The sequence below is a fragment of the Physella acuta genome, unplaced genomic scaffold (genome assembly GCF_028476545.2).
Source record: "Physella acuta isolate Inbredline_101_S28 unplaced genomic scaffold, ASM2847654v3 ptg000462l, whole genome shotgun sequence".
In the NCBI taxonomy this organism is placed as follows: domain Eukaryota; kingdom Metazoa; phylum Mollusca; class Gastropoda; family Physidae; genus Physella; species Physella acuta.
Genome location: NW_026731981.1, coordinates 212,728 through 231,495, shown reverse-complemented (window position 1 = coordinate 231,495; position 18,768 = coordinate 212,728). Strand labels below are relative to the sequence as shown.

The window sequence follows — 18,768 nt, the reverse complement described above, 5'->3', positions numbered from 1 at the left end:
GATTTTGCTTTTGTGTTTGCGATTTTTTTTTGTGTTGGTTGTGGTTAGTGTTACGTTTAATGTTAGAGGTGGGTTAATGGTTATGTGTTCTTTTGTCAAACGTCCATGCCGGGTATATGCTGCTAAATAAACACAAGTCATGGCCCTTTAAGTTTCCCTTTCAAACCTGACGGTCTATGGGGCAAATGAAGTAGAGTTCACTTGTTTCTGTGACCTCGGCATATGAAGAGATAGTGTGGTCAGCATTATGCCTAGCCGCCTTTACTTTCCCTAACGTGAGTTAGGTACCCATCAGAGTTGGATGGACTCAGGGACGGTCTACTGAATGGAACCCGGATTCGAACTCGAGACTTACGGGTTAGCAGTCTAGCTCTCTACTCCGTCCCCCATGGTCCTTATATATATACCACGATATATATACGCACGATATCATGAACCGCACCCCGAACCAAACTCAAAACAGCACTGGTCCATATGTCATACTCCATCCCGAACACCACCAACAACCTAAACCACAACACCCACACCCCCTCCTAACACAATACACCCAACACATCCAAACCCACATAATAGATGCACATGCCACTAGACAACGTAGCACACTCAACACGATGCATAAACAATTACCCATCTCACATCGCACAGTCAACTCACACCCCAGGCCATAACATACAGACACACACTTAATAATAAGACATGGAATTTAACTGAACATACATGGAGTTAAGATGACGATAGCATGCATGGAGTTTAGGTGATGGTAGCAAACAGGGAGTGTATGTGATGTTAGCATACATTAAGTGTAGGTGATGGTAGCATACAGGGAGTGTAGGTGATGGTAGCATACATTAAGTGAAGGTGTTGGTAGCATACAGGGAGTGTAGGTGATGGTAGCATACATTAAGTGAAGGTGTTGGTAGCATATAGGGAGTATAGGTGATGGTAGCATACATTAAGTGTAGGTGTTGGTAGCATATAGGAAGTGTAGGTGATGGTAGCATACATGGAGTGTAGGGGATGGTAGCATACAGGGAGTGTAGGTGATGGTAGCTTACATTAAGTGTAGGTGATGGTAGCATATAGGGAGTGTAGGTGATGGTAGCATACATGTAGTGTAGGTGTTGGAAGCATATAGGGAGTGTAGGTGATGGTAGCATTCATGGAGTGTAGGGGATGGTAGCATACAGGGAGTGTAGGTGATGGTAGCATACAGGGAGTGTAGGTGATGGTAGCTTACATTAAGTGTAGGTGATGGTAGCATATAGGGAGTGTAGGTGATGGTAGCATACATGTAGTATAGGTGATGGTAGCATAGATTAAGTGTAGGTTATGGCAGCATACAGGGAATGTAGATGATGGTAGCATAGAAAGAGTGTATGTTATGGTAGCATACAGGGAGTGTAGGGGATGGTAGCATACAAGGAGTGTAGATGATGGTAGCATACAGGTAGCACTAGCATATCTGCTTTGCTCTATTATCCACCCCCTTCATACAGACACGTGTCGAATTCAAATTTTCGATTCCTTTCAATTCAAACTGATATACTTGACATGTCGGCTGTGAAGTTTATCGTCACCACAACATGAATTTCATTAATTAAAAAAAAATTATGCAGGCTAAAAAAAAAAATAGCTTAAAAAAGAACTTGAACGAGACAACAGCCAATGAGCCCGCCTATTTTACCCGCCGTGTATTTGAATGGGAAGAAATGAAGCAGACGACACATTTCTACTGGACGGTCAATCGCGTCAAAACAACACTCCTTAAAAACTAACTCAATGAATAAGTCATCGCATCGCAGCCATTTAAAAAAAACAACGCGTTTTATCACACATTATTTTCTAGGCTACCGATTAATTTTGATAATTAAAATTGGTATCAAATTAAAAGTAAATAAATGTAGTTTTTTAACTGTTTAAGTCATCTTCAACAATACTTACTTACTTAATCCTCGTCACTCCCTGTTCGCCCTCCCGAAAATTTTTTACCGCCCCCCCCCCCCCCCGAACGAAATGAAATTTATATAATTTATATAGAAAATATATACTTTTAACAGTGTCCGCCCCCCCCCCCCCCCCGAAGAAAGTCTACCGCCCCCCCCCCCCCGAAAATTTCAAGAGACCCCGCGGAGAAAAAAGTCTGGAAGAAACACTGTATAGGGCAGCAACAAATCTCCGCTATTCCACTCTGTCTTGGGCGAGCAAACAATAATGAAGTTTTAAAATCTTAATCCTTACCCTACTATCAGGTAAACTAAACAACGACACATGTATATATGTAGCTGAAATTATGCCCAGTTAAACTTGCTTAAACCAGTCTATAACTACCATTGCAGTCAGGTCCTAAATTCATTGTTTATACCTCCAGTTGTGTATTATGATGTTTGATTTCTAATTAAAATTAATACTTTTAAGAATTTCGATTTGTCGATTTTATTAATATATGCATTCAACTGGTTCATAATGGTTCTAAATTTTTGATGCCAGAAAGCATATTTTTCAACCGAAATCGAATATTTTATAACATTTGTATAATAGGTACAAATTACTTCCGGGTTCATTAAGAATAGAAATAGTCAAAGAAATAATTACTAGTAATATAATAGTAATACAATAGTACGCTATACACCGTAGATCATCATCATCATCATCATCATCATCATCATTCCTTTGTGGCCCCTGGGGAGCAAAGGGCTGCAACTACACCTTTCCAATTGTTCTGACATTTATTGTTTTACTCTACCTTGCCATTTCGTTTGACTTCAAGGAGAGGTTGAGGGCAGTTTTTGAATACATTTGATTTGATTTAAAAAATTCTAAACTGCTTTTCAACGGCTTAAATTCGATATTAAAATATAAAATGAGTGTAATTGATGTTTCCCGAACGGCTTTAATTTGTTTCAAATGCAACTGTAATTTTATCGCTTACCATATTTTAAAAAAGATTTTATTCAAAAATGTACTATGATTAGATAGACTTTTCATACCTATTGTACCGTGTAATTTGTGAAGCGAACAGCAGTGACTTTGAATACCTCAGACGTCAGGCTGATGAACAAAGATGCAGTGACAATTTAAGTCAGACGCTTTCATGTTTTCCCCAGACCGCTAGTCTAACCCTATAGGGCTGGTAAGTAGGTAACCAACCAGTTCTATGGCTCATGCAGGTTTTATTGAGCCGTAGAACTGGTTGGTGACCTACTTACCAGCCCTATACACCACCTACAACCATCTATCAAGTTCTTTAAATTGTATTTGTACCGAGCGCTTGTCTAGTCTTAAGGGGATATCACTGTGCAAGGCTTAATACGATAAAATTAATAGCGTTACCTCGCTTTAAAAACGAAATGGGGGGGGGGGGGGGGAAGTCGAAAGCCACTGCAAACATTATGTTACTTTTGGGTTTGCATACATAACGTTAACTACGAAAGAAGGGTGGGGTGAGGGTGAGGGTCTGATTTTGTGACGATGTGTGACGAAAATGAACATACGATTAGTTACTGAAAACATGTTTAAATAGCGCGGTACATACATGACGTCAACTACTGAGGTGTCGAACTTAAGTGACGATGTGTGACGATAAATCATGGTCAGTTTCATAGACTGTTTTTATACTTTTGTATTTTGAAAACTATTTTTATACTTAATTTACTGTTATTTTGCACTTCCGAATGATGGTAAAACAAATAGCTAGTGTAGCCTATGTCATATATCCAAATGTGTATACACGCAATAAACAAATAGTTTCTGCCATTTTGCAAATAAAATAGCAAGTATCGGCTATGTAAAAAATAAAATAGCTTGTATTTGCCATGTAGCCAGAAAAATAGTAAGCATCTACCATAAAGGAAAGAAAAACCTAGTATGCCATTAAGGCATAGAGTTGCTGTTTTAAATACACACACAAAAAAAATCAATTCACATTAAAGGTATGTTACAAAATATTTTTTTAATTATCAAAATTAAGAACACCAGATAAAAAACGAACAATTTCTCGTACATTAATGCACAGCTTTTTGTTTAATGCACACACGTAAATTAGAAAAAAAGGGTAGGCCTCTATTTGTGTTGTAATTTTTAAGATACATTTATTTTATATTATCTTGGTAAATTCTTGGACCCAATAAGACACTGTGTGGGCTAAAACGTTAAAAACATTTTTTAAAGTATTGGTCTTATCGATGTTGAACAATCAAATCTTCTGAAAATAGGGGTGTTAGGTTATCAATCTATTAATATAGTTATGAAATTATATAATATCAGTTTTAGTTTAGGGTCTGAAATTAGGGACGTTTATGGTAAGACGGATTACTTTAATGATAAGGTTAGTGCTCATTTTAGACAGTTATGTGAGTATTTAATCTACTACCAATAACCTAACATCCTTTTTATAAGAAGATCCCATCAATGTGGTAATATTGGACATGGTCGTAACAAACACCCTAGATAATTTATCATACGTCATTTAACAAAATGACTTCAGAGGTTTTTTAATGTAGCCAAAAACTTCGCCGTGTTTACAAGGCACAAAAAACAATAAATAGCACAGAATTTTATTGTATTCATATGCTTAACTTCAGGAGTTTTAACAATACATAAACGTTTGCACAGACACACACACACACACACACACACACATATATATATATATATATATATATATATATATATATATATATATATATATATATATATATACTAACAATTCGTAATGATATAAAGAACTGATATTGCTGTCAGTGTATCTTTCAGACTTTTTCTTCCGGGGGCGGACTAAATTTTTTGGGAAGGCGTAGGCCTACACTGGTAAAAGTACATATTTTCTATATAAATTCTATTTCGTTCGGGATGGCGGTAGACTTTCCTCAGTAATGACACTGTATGGCAAACGATGAGCGTCAACATGGTGGATGATCGGATGACTTGCTGTGAGGTTATATAACACTAGGCAACGGGTGAATTTCATTCTTGGGTTCTCTAGTCAGCCAGTATGTCGTCATCATCCCCTTTCCCTGAAGTAGTTGAAACGTGGCTTAAGTTTTATATTTAAAAATGTTTATGTAAATACTGTAAATACATACACATACACACACAGACACACACAGACACACACATATATATATATATATATATATATATATATATATATATATATATATATATATATATATATATATATATATATATATATATATCTTTATTTTTTAAGGCGCTTATTTTACTTTCAGTTAACAAGAACACAAAAGCACCAAAAAAGTTAATAAAAGTAATGACGAGAAATAAATAGATACTAAAATGATTTGTTAAGAACATACAAGATGTACATTAAAATATATTATAACTTCTTGTCGGATTAATAATAAATAATAAAATACGAGCCGACCCGCTGCGTATCATACGCCGCTATTTAGTTGTTTTTTTTTTTTTCTACTTTTCAGTAATTTATAATTTGTGAATTCGACAGTACCAATGCTGCCATTGAAAATATTTGCTTAAAAACACTAAACCCCCCCCCCCCCCCACGTGAAAGCAGCCTCCTCTTAGTTACCTCCTCTAAGTTTAAAATCGTTTCAAACTCAATTATCTGCCCCTAATAGCCGTCACCAAACCCGTCTCTATGATTGTAAAATGTAAACAGAGTGAACACCGCTCACCAGATCATGTGGGGGTGGGGTGGGGGTGGTAGTGATAGTGATAGAGAGGAAGAGAGGGGACTGCAAAGGCGCGCTTGCAGCTTGTTTTCTAACTGATCCCAGAAGAGAATTATATATATAGATACTACATAAATACCGTATTACACACCTATTCGAGAATATAATAGCAATACGTGTCTGAGTTAAATAAATTGCCATGCTTCGAAAATAGAGATGGGTATTAATATTATCTGTTTGAATGCTTATGCTAATAAACCGGGAGTGATCTCCCCTAAAATTTCTCGAATATTCTTATATAAAAAAAACAGGGGATGGCAACTCGGGATATAGACATGAATTTTAATCCATTTAAATACTTAAACTTTTTAAAATAGAATAAAATCTCGTAGAAAAAAGAATCGGACACCAGTGAACGCCAAATAAAATGTGCAAAATAGTTAGGAATATTATTAGTACTTTATAAATTTACATTCGTTTTTTGAGAAATCGAATATAGAGTAAATTAGTACTTCATGTCCACGGAAATTACTCAAAATTTGACAGAAGGTAGAGAATTAGATCTTTTACTTGGGAGCCGGACGTTTTCCCGAAAGACACTTGCCCGAATGCCGTTTGCCCGAAGGCCGATTTCCCGAATGGACACTTGCCTGAATGCGACAAATGCCCGAATGGACACTTGCCCGAATGCGACAAACGCCCGAATGGACACTTGCCCGAATGCGACAAATGCCCGAATAGACACTTGCCCGAATGCGACAAATGCCCGAATGGACACTTGCCCGAATGCGACAAATGCCCGAATGGACACTTGCCCGAATGGGACAAATGCCCAAATGGACACTTGCCCGAATGCGACAAATGCCCGAATGGACACTTGCCCGAATGCGACAAATGCCCGAATGCCACTTGCCCGAAGGCCGTTTGCCCGAAAAACATTAACATTATATATTACTAAATAATCATTCGTAATCAATTTAAATTTAAAATGTTGGTAAACAAAACACATCTATGCAAAAAGAAAGTGAAAAAAATAATATTATATATTACCACGCAGACATTTTAAATTAATTTGTATTTGATATTTAAAAAGTGTAGAAACATACTTCCATATATGAAATTAGACAAAAATACAATTTTCATTCATCTCCGGATTTTAAAATGATTTTTGCTTTCTTTATTAAGTAATTGCTTCAACACATTGTCTTAACAAGGTGCATTAAATGCAGATCAAACATATTTGACTACGTTTAGTTTTTAAATTTGCCACCTAGACCTCGCCTCATTCTTTTGTTACATGATCACCTCACAAATCGGCCTTCGGGCAAACGGCATTCGGGCAAGTGTCTTTCGGGAATTTGTCGTAGACCACTTTTACTTATATGTGAAATTTGATTTATCTATCTGAAATAGTACTCAAATTATAGGCTTTTGAAAAATTCAAAGTAAAAAAAGAACCGTTTCCGGTTATCGGAAATCGCTCAAAAGTTAAAACTTATCTACGATTTTGATAAAATACTTATATATGAAATTTCATCAACCAGGCTGTAACGGTACTTAAGTTATCGAGGTTTACAGACACACAGACATACGGACACAGAGACACATACACACAGACATACGGACAAGATTGCAAAATTATGTTTTTCCGTATCAGTGAGGTGTAAAACGTCGAGTTTTGCAAAAATCTCGATATTTTCTTTGCACGATTACAATACTTTCTATATACTTCGTATATACGAGAAAGTAAAAGTCCAAGTTCGAGTTACAGACCTTAATGTTTATTTCTCCTCGCGGAGTCATCTCGAATGTTCCAAACAGGTCAAGGATGGCTTTGATAGACGAGCTCATGTGGATCATCATAGCTGGGGACAGTGGATATTGTAAATTGTTACAGTGTATATTGTAAATTGTGACGGTGTATATTTTAAACTGTGACGGTGTATATTTTAAACTGTGACGGTGTATATTTTAAACTGTGACGGTGTATATTTCAAATAGTGACATATTTTATATTTTAAACATCGTCAAAGTTATGTCTTACAAGGACTGCTCTTATTTTTGTTACGTAGTGTACTATACTTTTACGTTAATGATTGGTGTATTTGGTGAAGTCATCGGAGAATGAAAACATAACAAACAGCTGAATCTATCATGTTAGCTTCCAGTTTTAACGTTAAACCATAGTTTACCTTCCCCGTGTGACTCCATGCGTGACGCTGTGTTGACCGTGTCACCAAACAAGCAGTACCTGGGCATTTTGAGCCCCACCACCCCCGCACACACGGGCCCTGCAATACCATTGGACAGTTAATGACTTAACATTAATTAATCTAATTTTAGGGCCAGTAACTCACCAGAGTGTAACCCCCACTCCACCTGTCAGGGCCAGTAACTCACCAGAGTGTAACCCACTTCCCATGTCAGGGCCAGTAACTCACCAGAGTGTAACCCCCACTCCACCTGTCAGGGCCAGTAACTCACCAGAGTGTAACCCACTTCCCATGTCAGGGCCAGTAACTCACCAGAGTGTAACCCCCACTCCACCTGTCAGGGCCAGTAACTCACCAGAGTGTAACCCACTTCCCATGTCAGGGCCAGTAACTCACCAGAGTGTAACCCCCACTCCACCTATCAGGGCCAGTAACTCACCCGAGTGTAACCCAATTCTCAGCCGCATCCTCTCCGTGGGCATGTGACGGATCTTGAACTGGCTGATGGCCTTGAGAAGCTTGAGGGACATCCGGGCTATGTGGACGGCGTGCAGGTTGCCGTTCCTCTGTGGCAACCCGGAGACAACCATGTAGGCGTCACCTATGGTCTCCACCTATGGCATGAGAGAAAGATACGAAACTAACGGTAAACACGTCACGTATGGTCTCCACCCATGGCATGAGAGAAAGATACGAAACTAACGGTAAACACGTCACCTATAAACTACACCTAATATACGAGAGTTGAATTCGAAACTAAACGAAATCACGAGATATGCAATCATAAAAAAATGTGTATTAAATTATGTGTTTGTCTCTTTAGCATGCAATGTAGTACCCAGTAAAATACCAATGTATTTACTAGTAAAAATCACATTTAGACCATGTACCCATAAGATTATAATTTGGTAACTGAATAGGCCATACGCAATAATCATAAAATGTTATTCATTTACTAATTACTATACAGAAAAAGCAAACAAGCTTACTAAGTTCCCAGTTCATATCACATTTGAATTTTAATTACAAAGTAAACATCAACTTTGTTTACTCGATACCATTTAAACATATTTTTTTTTGCTTATTACCTTGTAAGACATGTATGATTTTTACCTTATATACATCAAACTCTTCGACTATAGCGTCAAAACAAGAGTAGAGATCGTTCAAAAGATCAACAACCTATAAAAGAAATAAAGATATTTACAGTGTTCAGATAAACATTTAAACGATATCAGCTAGTCGTAGAAAGTTGACAATTTGCTGTTTGCAATACAGCTTTACTGTATGAAATTCTTTTATAAGTCTGTGATTATATGTAGGAAATGATGCGACGCGAATGTATATATATATATATATATATATATATATATATATATATATATATATATATATATATATATATATATATATATATATATATATAATGTAATCCGTTAGATGAGATTACGTTTGACGTGTGTGACTATGTAATTCGAAAGATGACTTGTAATTAGGACGTGTGTTCGATGCAACTGTTAAGATGACGTATGATTGGTAATGACGTGTGTGATGACGTAGCTAGCAAAGATCAAGTGTGAATTCTTATGACGCGTGATTAATTATGACACATGTGATGCTGTAGCTCTTAACATGACGCAGCGTGACGTGACGTAGACTGTACAGCCCTACCTGGATGGGCGTCGATTTGGCCGAGATGGCGGTGAAGCCGACGATGTCGCTGAAGTATATGGTAACGCAGTCGTAAGACTCGGGCTCCATTCTCATTCCAGCCTTTAGTCTGTCCGCTACGGACCTACAACATCCAACATTAGATTACAAAAGCTGATAGGTCATCCAATATGACAGAACAGCATTGAATGGATCACACAACATGATGGGTCAACCAAACACCTACAACATCCAACATGACATTACAACATTTCATAGATTATACAATGCGCCATTACAACAGTTTATAGATAAACAATTAACCTACAATTTTCATTTGATGGATTAGCCAATGATCTACACATCCAACATAACTTCATTAATATAGACTACACAACATCCAACACTATGTTCTTCAAATATTTACATTAAAAATAAAACACAGATTCTTCAGTTTACTGAAAAGGTTCACGACAGTAGTATATTAGGTCACTTTTGGGTAGTATCCGCAGGCGCAGGCGCACCCAGGATGCGCAAAGGATATATAGTAAAATACTCGGATGCGCAGGGGATGCGCAGGCGCACCAGAGGTACAACGAGATATAGTAAAATACTCGGATGGGGATGGGAGCCGGAGGTACAACGAGATATAGTAAAATACTCCAGGCGCAGGCGCAGGGGCAGACCGGAGGTACAATGAGATATAGTAAAATACTCCGGATGGGGATGCGGATGGGCCAGTGTTTAATCGAAAGAGCCAAGTGGTTAACCACAAAGCCACCGTTAAGTGTGGGAACACCTGTTACCACTTTCATTGATTCCCCCCCCCTCCCCCCCCCCCCCCCGGTTGGGTCCCGTGCTTTTCACTAACAGTTATACGGACAGTATCATAGGTTTTTCATCGAGTAAAGAAATAGTATTGATCGACCCGTGTCTAGTCTATGTACCCATTAACCAACTGTGCAACAACTGTTGCGCGACCACAGCATAGGATCTGGTAATTAACCACTTAGCTCTTTTGATTAAACACTGGCCCCTACGGTGTTCGCTTCCGTGAACAACACATAAATCATCATGACCTGTCAAACCTAGCGGGGGAAAATCCCTGATGCGTGACCAAATTTAATTAGGTGGACCATCATACTGATGGTCAGTGGGTGCGATCAATACATTCCCATTAAAAAACGGGGAGCGCGTGTCAAAAACAAAGGATAGCTGGTGAATCGATACGTAACAGGTGTTACACGGCTGGTTAAATGGAAGTCATGACACAAAGTATACGTTAGCGTTGTGTTGTAGAATGGTCCCTATACAAAGTACACGCTAGTGTTAGTCTTTTATTTTAAAATACCATACATCAAAGAAAATAAATATATCAAACAAATAAAACAAATAAACAAAGTAATTAAAAAGCAAATTAATTAAAATGAATTTCAAACTAATAATAAATTAAAATAATTAAAATTACAAAATTAAAATTTTAAAAAAAAATTAAAATTTAAAATCCAATTACGTAACTAGTTAATAATAATTAAACTAATTATAAAATAAAATTAAAAATAAACAAAATAAAAATAATTTAAAATTTAAAATCAAACAAATAATCAAATTATGTAATATTAATTAATTATAATTTTAAAAACTCATTAAAACTAATTTAAAAAACTCGTTAAAATTACGTCACAAGGTCAATAAAAAATTACACAATATAAACAAAGTAATTAAATTAAATTCAAACTAATTAAAAATTACAAAATATAAACAAAGTAATTAAATTCATTAAAATCAAAAAAATAATCAAATTACGTAATAAAAACTCATTAAAATTACGTAACTGGGTCAAAATAAAAAATTAAACTAATTAAAAAACTCATTAAAATTACGTAACTAGGTCACCTGCGGTGATTACGTCACAAGGTCACCGGTGGTGACCTACTGACCTACTGACCTACTCCCCATCCGCATCCCTGCGCATCCTCCCCATCCCCATCCGCATCCCCATCCCCATCCCCATCCGTATCCCCATCCGGAGTATTTTACTATATCTCATTGTACCTCCGGTCTGCCCCTGCGCCTGGAGTATTTTACTATATCTCGTTGTACCTCCGGCTCCCATCCCCATCCGAGTATTTTACTATATCTCGTTGTACCTCCGGTGCGCCTGCGCATCCCCTGCGCATCCGAGTATTTTACTATATATCCTTTGCGCATCCTGGGTGCGCCTGCGCCTGCGGATACTACCCAAAAGTGACCTAATATACTACTCACGACAGAAGAATAAAAATTAATAATACACATATCTCAGATGAAACAGTAGCAAAACTTACACAAAACAATAAGACCACCTGTTCCAGAATAACATCTCTCCCTAAACTTATCTCCACAAACCCACCTGTACCACAAACCCACCTCCAGAAACCCACAAGTACCAGTAATCTCACATCGACAAACACAACAGTTCTATAAAACCCACCTCCACAACCTATCTACACAAAACCATCTGCACAAACTCACCTCCTAAAACCCACCTCCACAAACCCACCAAATTAAGATCTGATACAACACCCCCACAACCCCACTTGGGTAAGATCTGGTACACCACCTCCACAACCTCACCCCCAACTCCCCACCTCCACAACCCACCTGGATAAGATCCGCTACAAATCATCCACCCCTCCCCCACAACCCCACCCCAACCCCACAACCCCACCCCCACCTCCCCACCTGGGTAAGATCTGATACAACACCCCCACCTCCCCACCTGGGCAAGATCTGATACAACACCCCCACCTCCCCACCTGGGCAAGTTCTGATACAACACCCCCACCTCCCCACCTGGGTAAGATCTGATACAACACCCCCACCTCCCCACCTGGGTAAGATCTGATACAACACCCCCACCTCCCCACCTGGGCAAGATCTGATACAACACCCCCACCTCCCCACCTGGGCAAGATCTGATACAACACCCCCACCTCCCCACCTGGGTAAGATCTGAAACAACACCCCCACCTCCCCACCTGGGCAAGATCTGATACAACACCCCCACCTGGGTAAGATCTGATACTAAACCCCCACCTCCCCACCTGGGTAAGATCTGATACAACACCTCCACCTCCCCACCTGGGTAAGATCTGATACAACACCCCCACCTGGGTAAGATCTGATACAACACCCCCACCTCCCCACCTGGGTAAGATCTGATACAACACCCCCACCTCCCCACCTGAGTAAAATCTGATACAACACCCCCACCTCCACACCTGGGTAAGATCTGATACAACACCCCCACCTGGGTAAGATCTGATACAACACCCCCACCTGGGTAAGATCTGATACAACACCCCCACCTCCCCATCTGGGTAAGATCTGGTACAACACCCCCACCTCCCCACCTGGGTAAGATCTGATACAACACCCCCACCTGGGTAAGATCTGATACAACACCCCCACCTCCCCACCTGGGTAAGATCTGGTACAACACCCCCACACCCCCACCTGGGTAAGATCTGATACAACACGCCCAACTGGGTAAGATCTGATACAACACCCCCACCTCTCCACCTGGGTAAGATCTGATACAACACCCCCACCTCCCCACCTGGGTAAGATCTGGTACAACACCCTCACCTCCCCACCTGGGTAAGATCTGGTACAACACCCCCACACCCCCACCTGGGTAAGATCTGATACTACACCCCCACCTCCCCACCTGGGTAAAATCTGATACAACACCCCCACCTCCCCACCTGGGTAAGATCTGGTACAACACCCCCACACCCCCACCTGGGTAAGATCTGATACTACACCCCCACCTCCCCACCTAGGTAAGATCTGATACAACACCCCCACCTCCCCACCTGGGTAAGATCTGATACAACACTCCCACCTCCCCACCTGGGCAAGATCTGATACAACACCCCCACCTCCCCACCTGGGTAAGATCTGGTACAACACCCCCACCTCCCCACCTGGGTAAGATCTGATACAACACCCCCACCTGGGTAAGATCTGATACAACACCTCCACCTCCCCACCTGGGTAAGATCTGATACAACACCCCCACCCCCACCCCCCCACCCCCACCTGGGTAAGATCTGATACAACACCCCCACACCCCCACCCCCACCCCCACCTCCCCACCTGGGTAAGATCTGATACTAAACCCCCACCTCCCCACCTGGGTAAGATCTGATACAACACCCCCACCTCCCCACCTGGGTAAGATCTGGTACAACACCCCCACACCCCCACCTGGGTAAGATCTGATACAACACCCCCACCTCCCCACATGGGTAAGATCTGATACAACACCTCCACCTCCCCACCTGGGTAAGATCTGATACAACACCCCCACCCCCACACCCCCACCCCCACCTGGGTGAGATCTGATACAACACCCCCACCCCCACCCCCACCCCCCCCACCCCCACCCCCACCTGGGTAAGATCTGATACAACACCCCCACCCCCACACCCCCACCCCACCTCCCCACCTGGGTAAGATCTGATACTACACCCCCACCTCCCCACCTGGGTAAGATCTGATACAACACCCCCACCTCCCCACCTGGGTAAGATCTGGTACAACACCCCCACACCCCCACCTGGGTAAGATCTGATACTACACCCCCACCTCCCCACCTGGGTAAGATCTGATACTACACCCCCACCTCCCCACCTGGGTAAGATCTGATACAACACCCCCACCTCCCCACCTGGGTAAGATCTGGTACAACACCCCCACACCCCCACCTGGGTAAGATCTGATACAACACCCCCACCTCTCCACCTGGGTAAGATCTGATACAACACCCCCACCTCCCCACCTGGGTAAGATCTGGTACAACACCCTCACCTCCCCACCTGGGTAAGATCTGGTACAACACCCCCACACCCCCACCTGGGTAAGATCTGATACTACACCCCCACCTCCCCACCTGGGTAAGATCTGATACAACACCCCCACCTCCCCACCTGGGTAAGATCTGATACAACACCCCCACCTCCCCACCTGGGCAAGATCTGATACAACACCCCCACCTCCCCACCTGGGTAAGATCTGATACAACACCCCCACCTGGGTAAGATCTGATACAACACCCCCACCTCCCCACCTGGGCAAGATCTGAGACAACACCCCCACCTGGGTAAGATCTGATACAACACCCCCACCCCCACCCCCCCACCCCCACCCCCACCTGGGTAAGATCTGATACAACACCCCCACCCCCACACCCCCACCCCCACCTCCCCACCTGGGTAAGATCTGATACAACACCCCCACCTGGGTAAGATCTGATACAACACCCCCACCTGGGTAAGATCTGATACAACACCTCCACCTCCCCACCTGGGTAAGATCTGATACAACACCCCCACCCCCACACCCCCACCCCCACCTGGGTAAGATCTGATACAACACCCCCACCCCCACACCCCCACCCCCACCCCCACCTGGGTAAGATCTGATACAACACCCCCACACCCCCATCTCCCCACCCCACCCCACCTCCCCACCTGGGTAAGATCTGATACAACAGCTCCTCCGACTTCTTCTTCTCCTCCCTCAGCTCCACCGTCTTGTCCTCCACCAACTTCTCCAGGTTGTTGGCGTACAGCTCCATCCTCCGCATCAGGTTGTCCAGCAGGTTGCCAGTCTCTCCCAGAGATCTGAGGAGAGAGGGACATGATACATAGAGGTAGTCTCACGTAGAGGGGGACCAAAGGAGAAGTGTCCAAAAGCCAAGCTGTAATAAGCCGTAGTCAAACGTGTTAAAGTGGAAGAAAGTAGTACGGTGCAATTTAGGTTGAGCAAAAGTAGAAGCAGAGTTTCTTCCAGGCATCACTTCGGGGAGGGGGGGTTCAGTCGTCGCCCCCCCCCCCCCTCCGAACGAAATGGAATTTATATAGAATACATACTTATATCAGTGTCCGCCCCCCCCCTGGAAAATTTTGACCGCCCCCCCCCCCGAAAATATCAAGTGCCCCCTCTCCCCCCCCCCCCGGAGAAAAAAGTCTGGAAGAAACACTGAAGTAGTTTTAGGAGGTGATCGGGGTCAGACAACGGGTTAAGTCAACAAAGTACAAAAGAGGAAAATAGTTCCGAAAAGAAATAGCCACTGGTTGAATTAGCTTAGGAAGTTAAGAAAAATGGGCGCTTGAAAATTGGTCACAGAAAAAAGTTCATATAGAAAAATGGTAACAACAGCAAGTCAAATGTAAACGATTCATAAAAATTAACTCTACAATAAAATAAATTTAAAATACATCATTTGAAAACACGCACTCACACACAGCTTTATATGTGCGTAGAAACTACTTAATACAAAAAGCTGACAAATGTCAGACTTTTTCCGGTCATTTTATCCACCAAAAAGTTGTAATTTTTAAACTGATACTGTTAACTAGTAATACGCCAGTCTATGAGTAAAATCCCAGTGGGCCCCAGATATAATTACATTGATGTAATAGACCTATTAGTGCTTTCATTTTTTTCTAAACTAAACATTTGTTGGCGCCTCTCCATTTTATCCTCATTTATGCCAAAGCTAAAAATTCAATTTGATGGGGAAAATTGAAACAGTAAAAAAAATTTCAATCTAAAATTAGACGCCTCTTTTGAAATTTCATAAGCCTCTTGGACACAGCCACCCCATCCCTTTTAGTTAATAATTGTGATTTGAGATATTATTAGGGAATAGATAATTTAATAAGTGTGCACTCATAAATTTTTTTTAAATGTAGTGTAAATTATATTAACAATAGACATGTATAAATAAAGCAATGCTGACGAAAACGGATACCCACAAGGCAATTTTCTTGATGGCAGCTTTGACAGTTTGGGCGTGGGGTCTGTCTTTTGGTGACTCCGCCCAGCACCTTTCCATCAGGATCTTCATCTCACTCATTTTGACAGGCACTTCGATGATTGGTCGGAACGGGGTGCTGGTCTGTAGGACGATTTTCTGGAGGATTTCTGTGGGGGAAACATAACGGTAGCCAGTGGCGGAACTAGAAAAAATGGGCCACCCCGCAAAAATTTTTTTTGGGCCCCCATATATATATATATATATATATATATATATATATATATATATATATATATATATATATATATATAATATATATATATATATATATATATATATATATATATATATATATATATATATATATATATATATATATATATATATATATATATATATATATATATATATATATATGCAATACGAACATAGGATACTAATTTCTGGCCTGATCGGGTTTTGAAAAAAAGAAAAAATTCAATTAAATCTAATCATGTGTATGAGTGCATTGGTCTGTTTTTAAAATCTTTGTCTCATTTATATTTGCCTTAATATTGCTAATCATTAAGTCGGTCAAAAGTATATAAATCATGAAGCTTTGTATAAGTAATGGTGTCTCATGTTATGTTTATTTGTATGTTTTTTTTGTATTTATTTTATTAGTTTTAACTACATTTCATTATTGTACTATACCATTCTTTAGCACTTATTTTTTAAAAAATAATAATTAAGATAAGTAATTGCTGTTTAATTTGATTATTACAAATCTATTAAAAGGAGCTTATGAGCACCCCTATTTGGCTATTTGAAAAAGGGAAATAATTTATGGAAGTGGTTTGAACGTTTGCCTATCTTTCACACTACAGCTCATGTGTATATTTTTAAATTTTTTTTTACGCAACAGCATGTCTTAGCTACTATATAATATCACTACATTATTATATCTGTTATCTGTTTTCGTTATTTACAAAGCCACTATCAAGGTGCCAGTGACGAAACTAATATATATATATATATATATATATATATATATATATATATATATATATATATATATATCACGCTATCATTAGTGTATTAATTTGAGACGTTTGCCTTGTTTTCTAGAACAGTGGTTATTAAATGTAAACAATGTCGGTACTTTATTTCTTGGATATTAGTTGTTAGAGCGCTAGTTTGTCAACACAACCACCGATTCGAGCCAGCTTTGTTGTTAGAGCGCTAGTTTGTCAACACTACCACCGATACGAGCCGGCTTAGATGGTGAGGCGCTATCTATTCGCTTCTTGTAAGGCTAAGAGCGAGAGGGGTGGTCTGAGAAAGGAACTTAAAAGGGACAACAAAGCACCGATGTGCTTTTATCCATCAGTACCAAATTTGGGATGGTCTCAAAAAGCCGTCTTAATATCTAGCGGCCTCTCGCGCAATTGATGTTTTTTTCAAAAGATTTTTGCCGACAACAGCGTGTGTTTGATTGTAGGAAAAAGAATATACAAGAGCGTGGGATGGTGTCTATAGAATAAAGATACTCCAACCGCAGCTACAGTATTCTTTTTTCAAAACAACCATCAGGTCGAAAATGCAAGAAAATTAATTTTAACTTTAAAAAAATTATTATGGGCGGCTGTGGGCCCCCTAAACGGCGTGGGCCCCCCCGCATTGCGGGGTCTGGCGGCACTGTAGTTCCGCCCCTGACGGTAGCACTGAGGTGTGTGGGGGGGGGGGGGAACATAATGTTAGCACTGAGGTGTGTGGGACATGCATTAGCACTGAGGTGTGGGGGGATAAGACATTAGCACTGAGGTGTGTGGGGGGATAAGACATTAGCACTGAGGTGTGTGGGGGGATAAGACATTAGCACTGAGGTGTGTGGGGGGGATAAGACATTAGCACTGAGGTGTGTGGGGGGATAAGACATTAGCACTGAGGTGTGTGGGGGGGGGGATAAGACATTAGCACTGAGGTGTGTGGGGGGGGATAAGACATTAGCACTGAGGTGTGTGGGGGGGGGGGATAAGACACTAGCACTGAGGTGTATTGTGGACAAGACATTAGCACTGACCCCTACCGTCAATGATCAGAATTTTACGAACCTTCTATGAAACAACGTAGCCCTACCGTCAATACTGAGATACAAAATCTCGTTGCTGTACGGGAAGTCTCGCGTGATGACCTCGGCTAACATGATGGCAAAGCTGTAGATGTCCGCCTCCCTGCTCCCCCTCTTGTCTCCTGATCTGAGGGTCTCAGGGGCCTTCCATAGACATACTGCAACATATGAGGTTAACATACATATCCACACATACTGCAACATATGGGGTTAACATAAACACATACTGCAACATATGAGGTTAACATACATATCCACACATACTGCAACATATGGGGTTAACATAAACACATACTGCAACATACAAGGTTAACATACATTGTAGGGGCCTTC

At 40.8% G+C, this 18,768-nt stretch overlaps 1 protein-coding gene across 1 annotated transcript in view; it reads right to left on the bottom strand.

Moving 5' to 3' along the window:
* Positions 1-4,934: 4,934 nt before the first annotated feature.
* The window catches only part of LOC131943551 (atrial natriuretic peptide receptor 1), a 41,108-nt gene continuing 27,274 nt past the window's right edge, over positions 4,935-18,768 (bottom strand). The window contains exons 15-23 of the mRNA XM_059303731.1: positions 18,444-18,593; positions 16,324-16,492; positions 15,034-15,186; positions 9,536-9,659; positions 8,978-9,046; positions 8,304-8,478; positions 7,844-7,942; positions 7,425-7,516; positions 4,935-5,012 (exon numbers count right to left, since the gene is read on the bottom strand). Of these exons, the coding sequence (XP_059159714.1) occupies positions 4,935-5,012; positions 7,425-7,516; positions 7,844-7,942; positions 8,304-8,478; positions 8,978-9,046; positions 9,536-9,659; positions 15,034-15,186; positions 16,324-16,492; positions 18,444-18,593 (1,109 nt within the window). The remainder of the gene's footprint in view (positions 5,013-7,424; positions 7,517-7,843; positions 7,943-8,303; positions 8,479-8,977; positions 9,047-9,535; positions 9,660-15,033; positions 15,187-16,323; positions 16,493-18,443; positions 18,594-18,768) is intronic.